This window comes from Schistocerca cancellata, chromosome 8, assembly GCF_023864275.1.
Source record: "Schistocerca cancellata isolate TAMUIC-IGC-003103 chromosome 8, iqSchCanc2.1, whole genome shotgun sequence".
NCBI lineage: Eukaryota > Metazoa > Arthropoda > Insecta > Orthoptera > Acrididae > Schistocerca > Schistocerca cancellata.
The window spans coordinates 344,369,511-344,385,853 of NC_064633.1; the positions used below are offsets into that span (position 1 = coordinate 344,369,511).

The window sequence follows — 16,343 nt, forward strand, 5'->3', positions numbered from 1 at the left end:
ATTGGACAAATATATTATACTAGAGCTGACATGTGATTACATTTTCATGCAATTTGGGTGCATAGAGCCTGAGAAATCGGTACCCAGAACAACCACCTCTGGCCATAACAACGGCCTTGATACGCCTGGGCATTGAGTCAAACAGAGCTTGGATGACGTGTACAGGTACAGCTGCCCGTGCAGCTTCAACATGATACCACAGTTCATCAACAGTAGTGACTGGCGTATTGTGATGAGCCAGTTGCTCAGCCACCATTGACCAGACGTTTTCAATTGGTCAGAGATCTGGAAAATGTGCTGGCCAGGGCAGCAGTTGAACATTTTCGATATCCAGAAAGGCCCATAGAGGACTTGAAACATGCGGTCATGCGTTACGCTGCTGAAATATAGGGTTTCACACGGATCGAATGAAGGGTAGAGCCATGGGTCGTAACACATCTGAAATGTAACGTCCATTGTTCAGAATGCCGTCAATGCGAACAAGAGGTGACTGATACGTGTAACCAATGTCACTCCATACCATCATGCCGGTTGATATGCCAGTATGGTGATGACGAATACATGCTTCCAATGTGCGTTCATCACGGTCATCAAACAGAGATATGACCATCATGACGCTGTAAACAGAACCTGGATTCATTCGAAATAAATGACGTTTTGCCATTCGTGCACCCAGGTTCGTCGTTGAGTACACCATCGCAGGCGCTCTTGTGTGTGTTGCAGTGTCAAGGGTAACCGCAGCCATGGTCTCTGAGCTGATAGTCCATGCTGCTGCAAACGTCGTCGAACTGTTCGTGCAGATGGTTGTTGTCTTGCAAATGTCCCCATCTGTTGACTCAGGGATCGAGACATGGCTGCATGATCCTTTACAGCAATGCGGATAAGATGCCTGTCATCTCGACTGCTAGTGATACGAGGCCGTTGGGATCCAGCACGGCATTCCGTTTTACCCTCCTGAACCCAATGATTCCATATTCTGCTAACAGTCATTGGATCTTGACTAACGCGAACAGCTATGTCTCGATACGATAAACCACAATTGTGATAGGCTACAATCCTACCTTTATCAAAGTCGGAAACGTGATGGTACGCATTTCTCCTCCTTACACAATGCATCACAACGATGTTTCATGAGGCAATGCCAGTCAACTGCTGTTTGTGTATGAGAAATCGGTTGGAAACTTCCCTCATGTAGGTGTCGCCACCGGTGCCAGCTTAGTGTGAATGCTCTGAAAAGCTAATCATTTGCATATCACGGCATCTTCTTCCTGTCGGTTAAATTTTGGCGTCTGTAGCACATCATCTTCGTGGTGTAGCAATTTTAATGGCCAGAAGTGTAGTTAAAACTATGAGATTGACATACTCACAAAGCACTTTTCATAAAGATGTGCTCATCCAGGGAAAAAACTTATTTTGAATTAAAATTCTTTTTAGCTGGTCTTTTGGTTTGCTAGTAGGAAGACTGTGAGACTTTTTAGTAGGGCATTGGCTAGCTTCAACCCAGCATGAAATGCATTTTTCCATACCAGTATAAAACTATTCTGTGGCTGTTAACATGGTAACTGATTTTTTGTCTTGTATCATGCTGGTGTAGGTTTGGATTAATTGTTTTCACAAGCAATATTATTTTTAATATGTATACATCTATAATGGGAAGCACACCTAATTTTGGAAACAGTTTCCGACAGGATTCTCTTGGATTGACACCAAAAATAGTTCTGATAACTTTTTTCTGTAGTGTTAATAATGTGCTTAGGTTGGTTTGTGTTGTTGCTCCCCATATTTCTACCACATAGTTTAAATTTGATGAGAACAATGAATGAAAGAAGTTTTTAGTACACATATATCTTTACAATATAGGTTAACCTTGTTTATGGCAAGTACGTTTTTAGACAGTTTGCAGGCTAAGGAATCTACGTGCATGTCCCATTTGAGTGTGTCCTGGATTGCAGTTCCTGAGAATTTTGACCATTTTTCCTTTTTTACAATGCCATTTCCTATGGACAATTTCATACCAAATTCTATTTGTTTCCTGGTGTTAAATTCCATTATTGCAGTCTCTGAAGCACTTGCATTTAGAATACACTTTTGCACAGCACCTCCAGATGTCATAGGCTTTGTGATTGCACACAATTGATGTATCGTCTGCATACAATATTTTTTTGGAATTAGGAGAACAGTATTGTGTATAATTAACATAAATCAAGAAAATAAGGGATCCAAAGAAGGAATCTTGAGACACTCCACCTCTGATATTAGTAATTTTGCATTTGAAAGACCCACTGTTTGTTTTAAGCAACATAAATTGTTTCCTGTTGCTCATATATGATTTTATTAACTCGTAGGCAGTTCCTTTTATACCCAGGTTCTGTAGCTTATCAAATAATACGGTGATGCTGACACAATCAAATGTTTTTTCTAGAGCAAGGAACTCCAGTAACATATTCCTTGTCCTCTATGGCAGCTATTATTTCGTCTTTTAATTGCGGTTATTGCAGTTGACTTGTTTCTCATAAAACCATTCTGATTTTCAAATATTAGACTGTTTTGACTCAGAAATGTCATTAGTCTAGTATAAATAACTTCGTCAATTTCCTCAGAAAATGCAAGAAAGACTGAGTTAGGGCAGTAGTTTTCAGTTTTAGATTCATTACCTTTCTTCTAAATTGAGGTTACTTGTGCTATCTTTAGATTGCCTGGGAAACTACGTGGTGCAGTTACATCATTTACTGATGTGGTCATGGCACCAGATTTGTTGTGTACGCGCCTATTTAATGTGCTGATAGACAATCTATTGTAACCTGCTGACTGTGTATTTTTTAGTGACCTTACTGTGTGTTTTATTTCTTTGCTGTTTGTTGGGGTCAAGTATATTCTTTGTTTGACTGGAGTATATCTATAATGAAGATTGTCGAAATGGTTACTGATGGATTTTCCAACAGAAGAAAAGTACTCATTATAAACATTTGTGATCTCATATTGGCATTTGATGATTTTCTCTTTGTAGTTTATGGTAAGATCACTAGTTGATGTGTCCTTACAATCACTAAACCTATTTATAAATTTCCAAACAGCTAAGCCATCATTAGGGTTTCTTAACATTGTGTATATGTATTTACTTTTAGTTTCTAAGAGCAGATCTTTGTAATAATTGTGATAGTTCCTAAGTTCTGCCTTTCGTATATTATTATTTCTATTCTTAGCACTGCACATAGGAAAGAAAACTAAGTTTTTCTCTTACTGTTTCCAATTCATGATTTATCCAGTTATTTTTTGTATTTTTTACAGTAATTTGCTGGCAAGGTCATTTCTGGGCATGAAACACTGAAGCAATAATAAAATCTGATGCAAATTCAATGAAAGTAATGCAGTTCTTTTCACATCATTGTAAGCTTTTTAGCATACTGTTGAGATCTGTAACATTGTCATGATCTGTAGTTTTTTTGTCATGTATTGTTTCTTTTTGCTGCTGGCATGAAGATTTTCAGTTTCTGTCAGTACCTGTACACCATGGTGGTCAGAAATGGCAAGCTTCAGAACTCGTGCATTGTACATAAAGTGAGACACATTAGTTATAATGTTGCCAGTGTATGATTTGACACTGTTGACCTCTCTAGAGGACTCATTTATCAGAAAAGCTAAGTTAAATTGAGCTAGTATTAGCATTAGTTTTTTAGAGCTGGAGTCAATGAACAAGAACTCAGTGTTTATATCTCCAATTAGTGTGATATTAAAAGCCATTTTTATTGTGATGTTTACTGTCTATTTCAACAAGCAGGTGATTAAGAACATTGAAGCAAATGTCAAGGCTTACCAAATGGTCTGCATACGGCTCTTTCCCCCAATTGTAGTTAACTGCTGCAAGTTCTGTTAACTATCTATCCTTAGATATATAATAGTTACTAACTCTCACCACAAAGATAATTACCCAACCACCATCTTTCTCTTTTCTGCTGAAGGCAGAGCAAATGTCATATAGAGTGGCTGACATAAGCTAATCAGCTCATCTGTGTACAGTGTTCACTTATAACTTTATAACTAAAACATCAGGGTTATCACTTCCTGCGGTGGTAGGCAATTTATTGATGTTGTTGCCAAGACTTTGAAAGTTCTGATGAATTAATTTGAATCTAAGTTTGAATTGCTGAACACTGGTTGGAGGTGTCACTCTGCCAGATTTCATGTTTTCAAGACTGAAAATCTTGCTGTATGATATTGGAGCCGAGTTTCTGCTGCTGGACAATACAGGATGATTTAGGGCTACCAGGCTCTGCAGCAAGCTGTAAAATTTTCCCTGGCAATGTTAATTTTCATTGTGATAAGAGCATGAAAGGTTGCCAAAATAGACCATCTCATCATTCGTCAGCAATGACCTGCAGATGACAGTAAGTCGAGTTGCCAAAAATTAATGCATACTCAGTTATTGAACATGACATAACACTTGAGTAGATTTTAAGTGTCAAATTATCATATTTTTCATCCACTTTTTGCTCACTGTGTTCCTGCTATCCACTGATAAAGTTAAAGCTGTTTAATATTCATCCTGAATCCAGATATCATGATAATTTATAGAAGGGATGACTAATAAGGTACTGCTGGTAATCTGTTATTGAGTTTTGCAATAAGAAGTGTGCAGATTTTTGAACAGAAATTACTCACACATATATTTAATTATAAGTGTAAGCTAGACATAGTTCAGTGCTATTTCAAGCTATTAGCCAGGCAGCTGAAAAATGAAACATGTGCTTGAAAGCTATATATGTAATGTAATTCTGTATATATTTAGACTTTTAGGCTACTAAATAAATAAAACCCAAAAAAGTTGCCTATGTGAGTTTATCATTGTAACAATATGTGTGAAGGGGACAGCATTTTGACTCTCATTTTTAAGTTACTTATGCTGTCCCTACAGCATACTATGGCGAGTCTTTCTCTGTCCCTTTCCTACATGAGTCAGTGTTGCAGATTGCTGACTGAAAACAAAAGATTGTGATAGTACATACAGATAAGAATATAATACAATAAAAGACTATTGTGAGAAACTTCTAAACAAAATATATGTTTCGCAAATTAAGCTTTTCAATACGTATTTTAAAATCTCACTGTTTTACTTGACTTTTCTGGAAATGGAACACGCAGTATAGTGCTTGCATATACATGCAATGATTATCATTCCTATGAGCATATGTTCTGTCATGTATCAAGAAAGTAACTTTTTTAGCTGATATTTATTGCTACAGCATAAAAGACTACAAAACTAACACTGAATGAATGCTCAAAGACTGCAGATCACCTCCAATAAAGAACTCTTCAACTTGAAGGTTAGATTGAACAACACTATCACCATGGCTATTAACCCACTATGAGGATGTGACAAATAAAAGTTTGGAAATGAAAGCAAAGATTAAGTACAAATTACATATACAGGTCTGTTTTGCCTTTATTTAAATTAAATCATACACTAATTATTCATCACAGTATTAAATTGTTTAATCTTTTCCTTCCATAGTATTCTGACCATTTACAATAGTCTGACCAACATACATAGCTTTACAGCAACTGCTAAATTACAGGTGAATAATTAATTCTACACTGGCAGTAAAAATATTCTGTACAGTCTTCAAGCTACATCAGGATATTTATGTTGTATACTGAATAATTAGCATATTGCTCTGAAGCTTTGTGAAAGTTGCCTGAATACAATTACTGGACAACAGTACTAATAAAAAAAATGGTCACATATTTATCAAACATATCAGATGAATTCAGTCGCACGTAAGGTAAACACTCCCATACTTCACCACCCCCATAGTTGTATTTGCCCAGCTCAGAAATATAAGTAGCAACATGACTGAATTTGATATAATACATATAATGCTATGACGTCAACTGTAGCTATAGTTTCATATTCATGCATTAAAACTTGTGATCAGGATAAGTATCAAATCCCTTTCAAAAGATATTACATTGGTAGCATCTATACAATATATATTTATTTCTGTTTAACAAATACTGTACATATGTGCTTTTAAAAAAGAATACAACCATTCAATCAGTCTGTTCTTTCATACTGTTAGACCTAACACTTTCTTTAAGTCTGAGAACTTTCTTCAAATGGCATATTTAAGAGAGTAAGGTAGTGATTCTTGCCAGTTTTCTAAGAAAAGAGACACACACTATTTTTTATCAGCAGAAGACAATCTTTAATTATGATATTAACACAATTACTAGCACACCATCACTCTATTGGTACTTTAAGTTTTTAAATCAAGTAAGAGACAGAACAATACTTGTCATTATAGTCAATATACTCCAAATATGAGCACTGATACTTTAGTGTAGCTCAAAGTATAATTTTCATCCTCAAATTAGGATGCTTGTTAGTTTTTATCTCAGGATCCTTAGACAACATTTGTTTGATGATGTTTCTAACATTTTATCAGCGTGACAGGCTGCCATTGTCAAAGATTCTCCCTCCAGTGCTGGTAGTGATCAAAGCAATGGAGGATGAATATATTACAATGCCAGCCACTTATGCTGTTAAAATGTTAGAAAAAACATTAAACAAATTTTGACCAAAGAATCTGAGACAAAAGCCAACAGAAAATATTAAAAAAAAGTAGTCACAAAATCTTCAACAAATTTGTGCTCTATAAGGATGATAGTCATTTACAGCTCAAAACAGAACAAAGTTATAATCAATAGCTCTTTAACTTATTTAAACAACGGAAAATCCGGGATGGAATAATGACAATGTTATGAAAGGAATAGTCGCTACTCACCACATAGCGTAGACTTTTTTGGTTTTCCTATCTGCAACTTAGCATCCCTTCTATGTGGTGAGTGGAAACTGTCCTTTTCATAATATTACCTTACTTAAGTTAGATTCACATTCCTAACAAAGAAAACACTAGCCATGGTCAGGAAGCACTCGTACAATCATTTCTTTATTGATGGACAAATAGTCTTCTTGAACAGATAAAAGTTATACCCACAACTAGTATTCAAATGTGCACAAACTACTGTCAGCTTTATGTACCATTTTTAGTTTTAAATTTTTATTGCTTTGTGATACTCTGCTTTCAGTTTCGCGGTAAAAATGTTTGTAGTCTGGAACATCTTATGTGCATCAGCAAATACAGAAAGTGCTAGATCTTACAATCTTACTTTGTTCGGTCATAATGACTTGGAACTATTGGGTTGCTCACTAATTGCAGATTATTTTTATTCAACAAAGCTGACATACAGAATTACACAGTACAATGACCTGAAGTTACTGAACTTCTCGAATCAGAAAAAATATGTAAATCTAATTCACAAATCTAAGACCCTCAGTAACCCTATCACACATTTCAAATTTTCCCAGCAACCACTTCACTGCAGGCAAAATATAACAATTTATGTATAAACTATAGAAGTCAACTCTGAATTTTCAATTTATTTACAGTATCACAGTAGTTACCAAAAATGATGCTCTATACCTAAGAAATGATAAATAAAATTGAGATTATTAAAGTTATTTTGCACAGGAAAAACTATTAATGTATGTCCAGAAGGCATCTGAAACTCTATGTTCAAGTCACAATTTGAAACTTGAAAGGAATACCAGGATGTCACATGAGTCAAAGCACAATTAGTTGACACTACAGTAGCATTCTCAGAAATATGTTTCTACGTAGTATTACATACATATTGGAAGTATAACATCATTGTGCCCTCCACCATTATTAAATAATTCTGAGTCACTTACTCATATCTTCTATAAAGGGTTACACATTTTGTTTTATTGCTATTTTCATGCTGAATTTGGCTATTTTATGGCCACTTAGCATATATGACAAGCCTTCCAAAAGTCTATAAGTTTTCATAGGTTTACAGCTTAAGACATACAGATGATTCCAACAAACATTATGTCGGAACCTATCAGACATCAGATATGAGAATATTTTTAAAACTTCATACTGTTGACACCATGTCATTTTAGAGCCACTTCGTTGTGCTTTCCATATGCCTTTAAATTCGTTTTTCATATTATTCCTTTATTTGTTTTTAGTTACTAGTAATTCAGTCACTTTTACCTTGTTATGGACTTCCAATAGTTATTTCTGCCTTTTTGCACCAAAATTGGATTTTTTTTAAAAAATATTATCTCTCTTTAATGACATTCAAATAACCCCCACCCTCTCTGTTTGAAAGTGTTCCAAAAAGAACAGCAAAATTTAAAAACTTCTCATTTCATCATAATTTCTGTTAATCATTTTCATTATTTTAAATCGTTTACCTGAGTGACGACCCGTCATTTTTATAATTTGACTCCTCTTTAATAGCTTCCCCTATCTATCACTACAATGTAATAATTTTCAAAATATGGAAATATTGTGCACAGTCTGCACAGAGCAGCTTATTCGACGTGTGTTACTGTTTTACATGAAACAGTAATACTTCACAAGACAAATAATGCTCTTCTCTCTCTCTCTCTGAGTAAATCAGTCAATTTTATCTGTGAAGAATGTTGGAGATTGTTGTCTTCCACCAAAATATTATGGGATTTTGCTTGCTGGTCAATTAGCAACTATCATTGTATACAAAGCACTACTGAAGTAGTTTTGGAGGAAGGGGGAAGGCAAGGGACAGGGAGAGAGAAACAAATTTCTCCAGTGGAATCAGAACTAAATATAATGTATCTATCACTTTTAATGTTGTGTACTTGAAAAGCATTTAAAACAAAAGCATTTTATCTTTTTAATGTGGCTCTATAATATACTACAGTAAACCTCTGATTAAAATCAAAGATAAATGCTACAGACAAATATGCCTTGCAGTTTCATTCATACTGAATTTTGGTCAATGTTCTTCCTGCTTTGTGATACTTTGGAATGAATTTGCAAAAGAAATGTAATGATGAATATTTCCAATTCCAACATCCTTCAACTACTAATCATATTTTCTACTTAACAACCAATAATGATCCCAATCTTCTTAGTACATAAATGAGCAGAAAGAATAAATAGCATTCTGCTAATATTGATATTCAAAATTCTGGACTACACCACACATACATACAAAAATATACTAAATGTGCTTTCTTCATTCCTTATAACAGTCTTTAGTAATCTCACTATCTTAATCAGGTCACTGTACTTCCCTTCTCACTACTTTATACAACTTTCCAAGTATTTTACATAAATATCCAAAACAAATTTATATATTTGCAGCCAGCCATAATGAGATAAATATACACAATGCAAGAGTATACATTAATACATTAAACAAGTCTAAATTAGTTTTCTGCTTACATGACAAGCACTGTGTCATCATCATCATCTTGTGGTGACAATTTTGGTGCAAGTGACCTGCGACATAAGCACCAGAATGTATCTGGTTTTAGACCTTTTTTCACTGCAGTAAATTTCCACCCCATGTGTTTATGGCATTGCCTACATTGAGCTATTGTCCACCCATAACCTGGGAACCATGAATATTCAGTATCTGGCTCCTCACTCAAAAGCTCTAACCCTTGTACTTTATACAGTGTCATAGTCTCATGTACATAGCCTCCAGGATTTACATATGTACCCTGAGGGCCTTCAACAGACATGGGAAATACGTCACGTTTTCTGGCAACTATTGTGCCACAATCACTGCAACAAAATAGTTTACACCTTTCTAATATACAAAGTTCAAGTCGAAGACGTTGAACAGCTGAATTAATGCTTAGCAGCCTAAGCCTCTGTTCATCAACAATAGGCAAGTTTTGTGCCACCCAGAAAGATAATTCTACGGGATCCTTTGGAATCGCTACATTACTTCTTCCACTGCTTACATGCTGCAAGTGATGCATTATTCTTGGTATCAGATATTCTGTCTGGTACTGCATATACACCCAAATTGGCCAACGTGTTTGTACAGCATCTCGAGCATTTAAGCAGGACCACTGCTGCAGATTTTTGAATTGTCTCAGGCGATTCAGTGAAAGGTGTTTAATTTCCTTCAAAGGGTCAGGCAAAATCACTTCGGGTAATATTTTAACTTTTGCTATTATATTCCCATCGACTTGTCGATTTGACTCAATCACCCGAAACCTTTGCCTCCCCTTTGCCTTGATACGGAAACCGAAGTCAGACTCCTCATCCTGGAATTCGTATATTTCCGCCGTTGTCCCAACATTCGCTATCGTCGCAGGAGATGAATTTACATACTTTATACAAATTACGCCAAATATTCGATCAGTGTTGATACTTCGCCGTAGCATACTGACTGTTGGTGGGTAAAAAACTGTAAGTGGTAGAGTCTGTCCTGGCACCAAGACAACTCCAGGCTGAGGAAGAATTGGGATTGTCTGCAACGAACCGTCATCTAATACAATTCTTCCTCTCACTTCTTCAAGGTCTCCCAGATAAGTATGTTTCGCAGGCAAAGCTGTATCAAACTTCTGTTGAATGTCGTCGTCCTTAGTATCACCTTCGTCTTCACTGCTTGAATCATTATTGTTTACCGGAACCATCGCACCTGACGCCTCTCCACCCCCTTCCATTGCAATCAAACACCGTAACGTCACACAAACATCAACCTTAACACAGACGCTACTATAATAAGCAAGCCGAAGATTGTATATCTATAAACATGGCCAGGATCGCCAATGCATGAAAATCATGTTTCTCGATTATAAGCGACATTGCTTACATTTATAGCATTTTTTAGAATTTTTGCCTTTGACCATAATTAATCATTAAATATTTAGCATTTCACAAGTTGACCGCCTTTTCAAATATCATCATAACCATTTATTGGTCCATTCTGCCCCATTACATACTTTCCATTATGCATTTAATAACATAACCTAGTACAACGTATTTCCAAGATGATAGTAACAAAGAGCTAAATATAAACACCAGATTTAATAACTTTCCATTCGCAACCACAGACGCAGTACCGTTCTCGCAACGATACTAAACAGAGATAACTTTGTTTACTTTAACAGAGGCAAATCTAGCAACAGTCATCGTTGCCTAGATAGCCAACTAGCTAAAATATGACTTCTTATGTATTATAAAGTGATAAACGAGCTACTGTGTTTTTGCATAATTTTTTCTGATCTTCATCACCACGATAACGTATACAGAGAAATTTTTGTATGGAGGTAAATTCAGGGAGCGTCTTCGTAATGATTCGGGCGACATCGGATGTTTACGTGATTTAGCCACACCCATACAGGGATGCTTGAGCGGTATAGTTCGTGTGTTTAGCAGCGTGACGCGAGCAAAGTGTAGGACAGGCGTGAAATTATTCTGTCCAGAAGGTGTGTTTTGATATTAGGTCTTTTTTATTTTTGCGTTAAAGTGCGTGCTAGGATATTACGTACGCGAGGTTCGCGTGTGCATGTGTTTATGTGTCGGAATACTTGATCTCCACTGGAATAGCAGAGCTGATATTTACAGGTAAGGTGCAAGATACTAGCAGTATCTTCGTAATACGTGAAGTGCTGTTATAAACTGTATCGTAGCATGGGTTAGTATTCATTGCTGCAAGCCTGCAACTATGAGTATTTACCCGTGTATCAAATAAGTTCAAGTTTTTGTTTGAAATTACGTTACAAGTATTACTGTTATTGTTTTGTGCTTTCGCTTATAGGTGCCAGTTACGGACCTGAAATATTTGCGATATTTTATTCACTGTAGCACAACTTTACATGCAGTATGTTTGTGATACCTTTTGGGTTACAACAACGCACCTATCTAGACTAGTAATAATGTAAAACAATAGGATAATCGTATTAGAAACTTTCATTCCGTTGTGCAAAACGTACCCGTGAGTTTGGACTAGAACAACAAAATGATCTGACATTTTGTTTATCTGTACCTTAAACCATCTGCTAATTAGAAATAAAGTTAATCTTTCTGACATAGTGATCTGATGAGTGAAGTTTATAAACTTACCGGTACTTGCCCTTTATGGAGTATCAAGAAAGCAAACTTCGAGCACACACAGTTATTTATTGTCGGATAAAGTGTTCGTATATCACTAAGAAATGTTTGCTCTAAAATAAAATAGTTCACCTACGTACTTCGGTTGGTTGCATATCTGCTTAATGATCTGCCTGCCCTGTTTTGTTCTTAAACCGGCATAATTTGTTTTTAAATTGGTTTCTGGAAGTTACTGTGTGCCATTCGCCAATTTGATAAGTGCCTAGCGAACTAAAACGTTTGTAGAATTCTTGTCAGAAAATAAATGGAAATCTGCGTGTAATTCCTCAGCTCGTAGATGACGCTGTCTGTTGCAGCGTTTCGTAGTGTCTAAAACAAGACAGGCCAAAACACAATAGGTTGCCTCTAGAATCTTTAAAGTTTCGTAGATGTCAGTTATTATTAAAATTAACACGGACATCACATTACCCCAGAATGGTAGCACTAGAGCATGCATAAAGTTACCCGTGTTTAGTAAGTTTTTTGGTAAAGACACGTTTACATGCCACTGGCTCCCCTATCTTCGTGCTTCACGGTTTAGAATTGCAGTGGTAGGAGCAAATACGACCTCTCGCCCAGTACAAATAAAGTTGTTGTGTATGTGGGAAAATCACTTTAATTTTATTTACACACTACGTTGGGTGTCAGGTCATTAACATATGATTATTACAGTTCTTATTTATTATCCATGTGTAAGCATACAAATGCAATTGTCATTTTGTTTATATACGCCAATAAATGTACAGGTATGAACGTAATGAGGATGATACGATGTGATGTATAACATATTGTCTTCAAAAACAAACATCGCAAATTCATTATATGCTGTATACAGAAACAACATAAATTAACCAACATTTTTATCAAAGAGATCATTTTTGGGCCCCATTTTAAATTATTCTGTTGAATAAAGTGTGATTTGTCTCATCCGTGTTTCTGCGTAAACTGCTTGTGTCGCACCATACGCAACAAGTTAAAATAACTAGGTGTTTTGAAGCGTCCTGGATTTTCTGAAATCGGGCGGTTGGGGTGTCAATCTGCTGTTTCTGGCGTATGTCATGTTGAACAGAATGTCGAAGTATGTTTTCCTTTGCGTGTCAAACAATTTAGATTGTCGAGAGACGTAATAGTTGGTTTTTCATTTTTTTTATATACAGCCAATGAGACACCAAACGTTTGACTCTACTCCACAGATGTTTCTAATAGCGGGACATTTCCTGCACGCATTGACGTATTTTTTAATGCGTCTGATGAGGAACCGGTATATTTGAATCAGCTAAGAAGAACGAAACAGCGTAAAAATCTTATGATCTTGTGTGCCTGAATATGAATTGTTCACATCGTACATACTTCCGTACATAAACATTTTGAACACCACGTTTTCGTCCCATTTCGACTGGAGACTTCATAGATGCTGCATTCTGGTTTCTATGACTTAGTTGATATTTACAGGTAATAAATATTGTTAATCGAACTATGGCAAAAACTAAATCAGTGACACTGCCCCGCCCTCACTGCAAAAGTCGAAAGTTATTTGTGCGATCTGCCTTAGTTTCTATGCTTCCATTAACTGCAACCGATACGAAAGAATGCGTTGGTCAGTTTGGAGAACTCATGCCACAACTAAATTTTGTAGGTGATAAAAAATCTTGTTACGGTAAATCTCAGATAATTGCTGGTTGTCTACTCGCAGAATTGTACGAGAACCTGTGGCTTGAAGGTTTGAGGCAGAGCCCTTCATTTCTTTTCTGTAAGATACACACGAGTCGATAACGTGAAAGCGGTAATTCAAAAGTAGTTTGAAACAGCGGTGTATGACCACTCTTAGAAAATTATTTTGCTTAGTGCATCAAATTTCATATGGACCACCGACCGCTGGATTTCTAGTGGCTGGGGGACTGCGAGTGAACTATGATACGTTTGAGTGACTTTGTTACGTAGCAGCTGTCTCACAGATTATAGCAATGGAATACAGTGAAATATAACTCAACGTAAACGTGAAACAACCAATAAAATTTCGTTTGACATGTTACGGCGATTGTAAATAGACAGACAGTACACTGTACTGACCCATCGCGACCTTTTTTTCCTACGGCTTCGACCATCTAATAAAACAATGTGCCATGCCCGTTTGTAGTTAATCAACATAGTTTTCACCTATATATAAACTGGAAGCAGTGATTTAAGTGACCTACGTGGATTTTCGTTTTTATTAGACTGTTGTATAGAAGTAATCTTTTGCTTTACTTTGTTAAACTATAATATTTCACAAGATTGATTCATTTGGAACAGGTGTGGATGGACATTCTATTTGAACAGATCAGAAGATCGTTGTCCCTGTATATTGCGTTCGACGATTTTAGAGTTTCGTTGATGGCTTTGTCTGTTCCTGATTCCATTCTCTCATCTGTCTACACAAAATAGTTACTCTTTGCTATCACCATAAATATTGAAATTCGCAAAGGCGATAATAGTTTTTACACAGATGGCGAAGAGAAGAATAAGTGGATTTCCATTTCCACATATTGGTTGCATTCTGACTGATCTACGTTTGTGCACAGAGACCAAGACTTGGTCAAACTGCTATGCATATTTGAGTTCATAGGTAAAGCTCAGAGACGAAAACTGTTGTTAAGTGCTAAGAAAAGAAAAAGCCAAGAACAGTCGCGGAATCGGTCACTGGAAAGCTATTATCTTATAATGGTTCAAATAGCTCTGAGCACTATGGGACTTAACTTCGGAGGTCATCAATCCCCTAGAACTTAGAACTACTTAAACGTAACTAACCTAAGGACATCACACACATCCATGCCCGAGGCAGGATTCGAACCTGCGACCGTAGCGGTCGCGCGGCTCCAGACTGTAGCGTCTAGAACCGCTCGGCCACCTCGGCTGGCTATATTATAATGACGGATAAATATTAAACTTCGTTTAACATTGGATGGTGCTACAGACATTTCACGTTCGAAAAGTCGTCGTTATATCCATTTTCAGTGTTAACAAATTCTGAGGTAGGTTACTCAATTGCTGCTGCCAAATCACTTTTGTAATCTGGAGTGTGAGGTAGCATGTGATTATAAAGATAAGCGAACCTACAGCGAGTCCGTATGTACTAAGAACATCAGAGTTAGATCGAAAATTGTTAGACACATATAGTACTAGTGGCATTGTTTGTAAAGGAATACCAGATTTTCGGATTTTAACAAGGTTTAAATTCCAGCTGTCAATTTGATGAATGCTCCTTCATAGGAAGCGACAAAACTGCAACTCTCTCTCTCTCTCTCTCTCTCTCTCTCTCTCGGAGTAAACCTTACAAAATTTATAACACCTTTTAGGATTTTCAGCTAATAGCTGTGTATAACGAATCTGCAGTCCCTGGTAACATGTTTGTGTGTTTCAGTGTTGACGTGTTCCTCATTATGACGGGTGATAGGTAACTGTCAAAGTACGTATTGTCACGTAGAACAAAACAATAGATCTCAAAAACGTCAAGAGTTGCAAGTCTTCTTGGGCGGAACTTGATAATAATATTCTGACCATTAGGACTTTATTCAAAATGAAAATTAACTGTGTAGTGGCGCAGAGTGGACGGTAGAATAAGTTACAATTTATCGGGAGATAATGACAGATATTGCTGCGATTCAACTATACAAAGGAAGTTGTCAGCCGGATCTCGATAACCGAAGTTCATCATACGATCTGCATAAAGTCCATAGGCATCATACACCTGCCTTGTAGACAAGCTACACATGGTAAATTCAGCATGAGTACTCATTAAAGTCGAGTGTCGTTAACTCTGCAATTTGGTAAAACACAGTAATCAAATTATCCTGTATGGGAATATTGTAAATCGCTACACTGAGCCAGTCTTCTCGAATTGTGTCTGAAGTATTTTGATCCATTTCTAAACTCGTGTGATGTGAGTGTATAAATCGTTTTCTGCATAAATAATTCGTAAAAGGGCTAAGAATAGTCATCACAATTATGTTTACGTGGCTATGGACATGAAAACAGAGATTCACTGCAAGCATTACCAAGCAGTTTTTCCTATGAGCTATCGAAAGGCCTTTAAAACGTCAAATATAACCTGTATTGAGTAACAAAAGCGTAAACAAGTAAGATAAATTACCATATCTGCGTTACGTGCTATGAAACCCTCTTACTGCGTGCCTGGGCGTATCCTTTTTTAGGGAAAAAGAAACAGCCCGTAGTATATTGCTTCAACTATTGATTGCCCTTAACATGGGAAAACATCGGAATGCTGAAGCTGCATAAAATGCTTCTGGCGGAATTTATATTTCTGCCTTTTTTTTTATTTATTATTGACATTTAGATTCACCATGCAGATTGTTTCAGTCTGTTACCTACCTCAGTGGCGCA

At 36.5% G+C, this 16,343-nt stretch overlaps 2 protein-coding genes across 2 annotated transcripts in view; one reads left to right on the plus strand and one right to left on the minus strand.

Moving 5' to 3' along the window:
- Window positions 1-5,422: 5,422 nt before the first annotated feature.
- On the minus strand, window positions 5,423-10,924 carry LOC126094572 (protein cereblon). Its single transcript, XM_049909038.1, has one exon. It carries the CDS (start codon window positions 10,532-10,534, stop codon window positions 9,293-9,295), a length of 1,242 nt encoding a protein of 413 aa, XP_049764995.1. The 5' UTR covers window positions 10,535-10,924; the 3' UTR covers window positions 5,423-9,292.
- A 111-nt stretch (window positions 10,925-11,035) lies between these two features.
- LOC126094569 (protein kinase C and casein kinase substrate in neurons protein 1-like) overlaps window positions 11,036-16,343 on the plus strand; it is a 550,603-nt gene continuing 545,295 nt past the window's right edge. The window contains exon 1 of the mRNA XM_049909035.1: window positions 11,036-11,438. The gene's annotated coding sequence lies outside the window, so the exon portion shown is untranslated. The remainder of the gene's footprint in view (window positions 11,439-16,343) is intronic.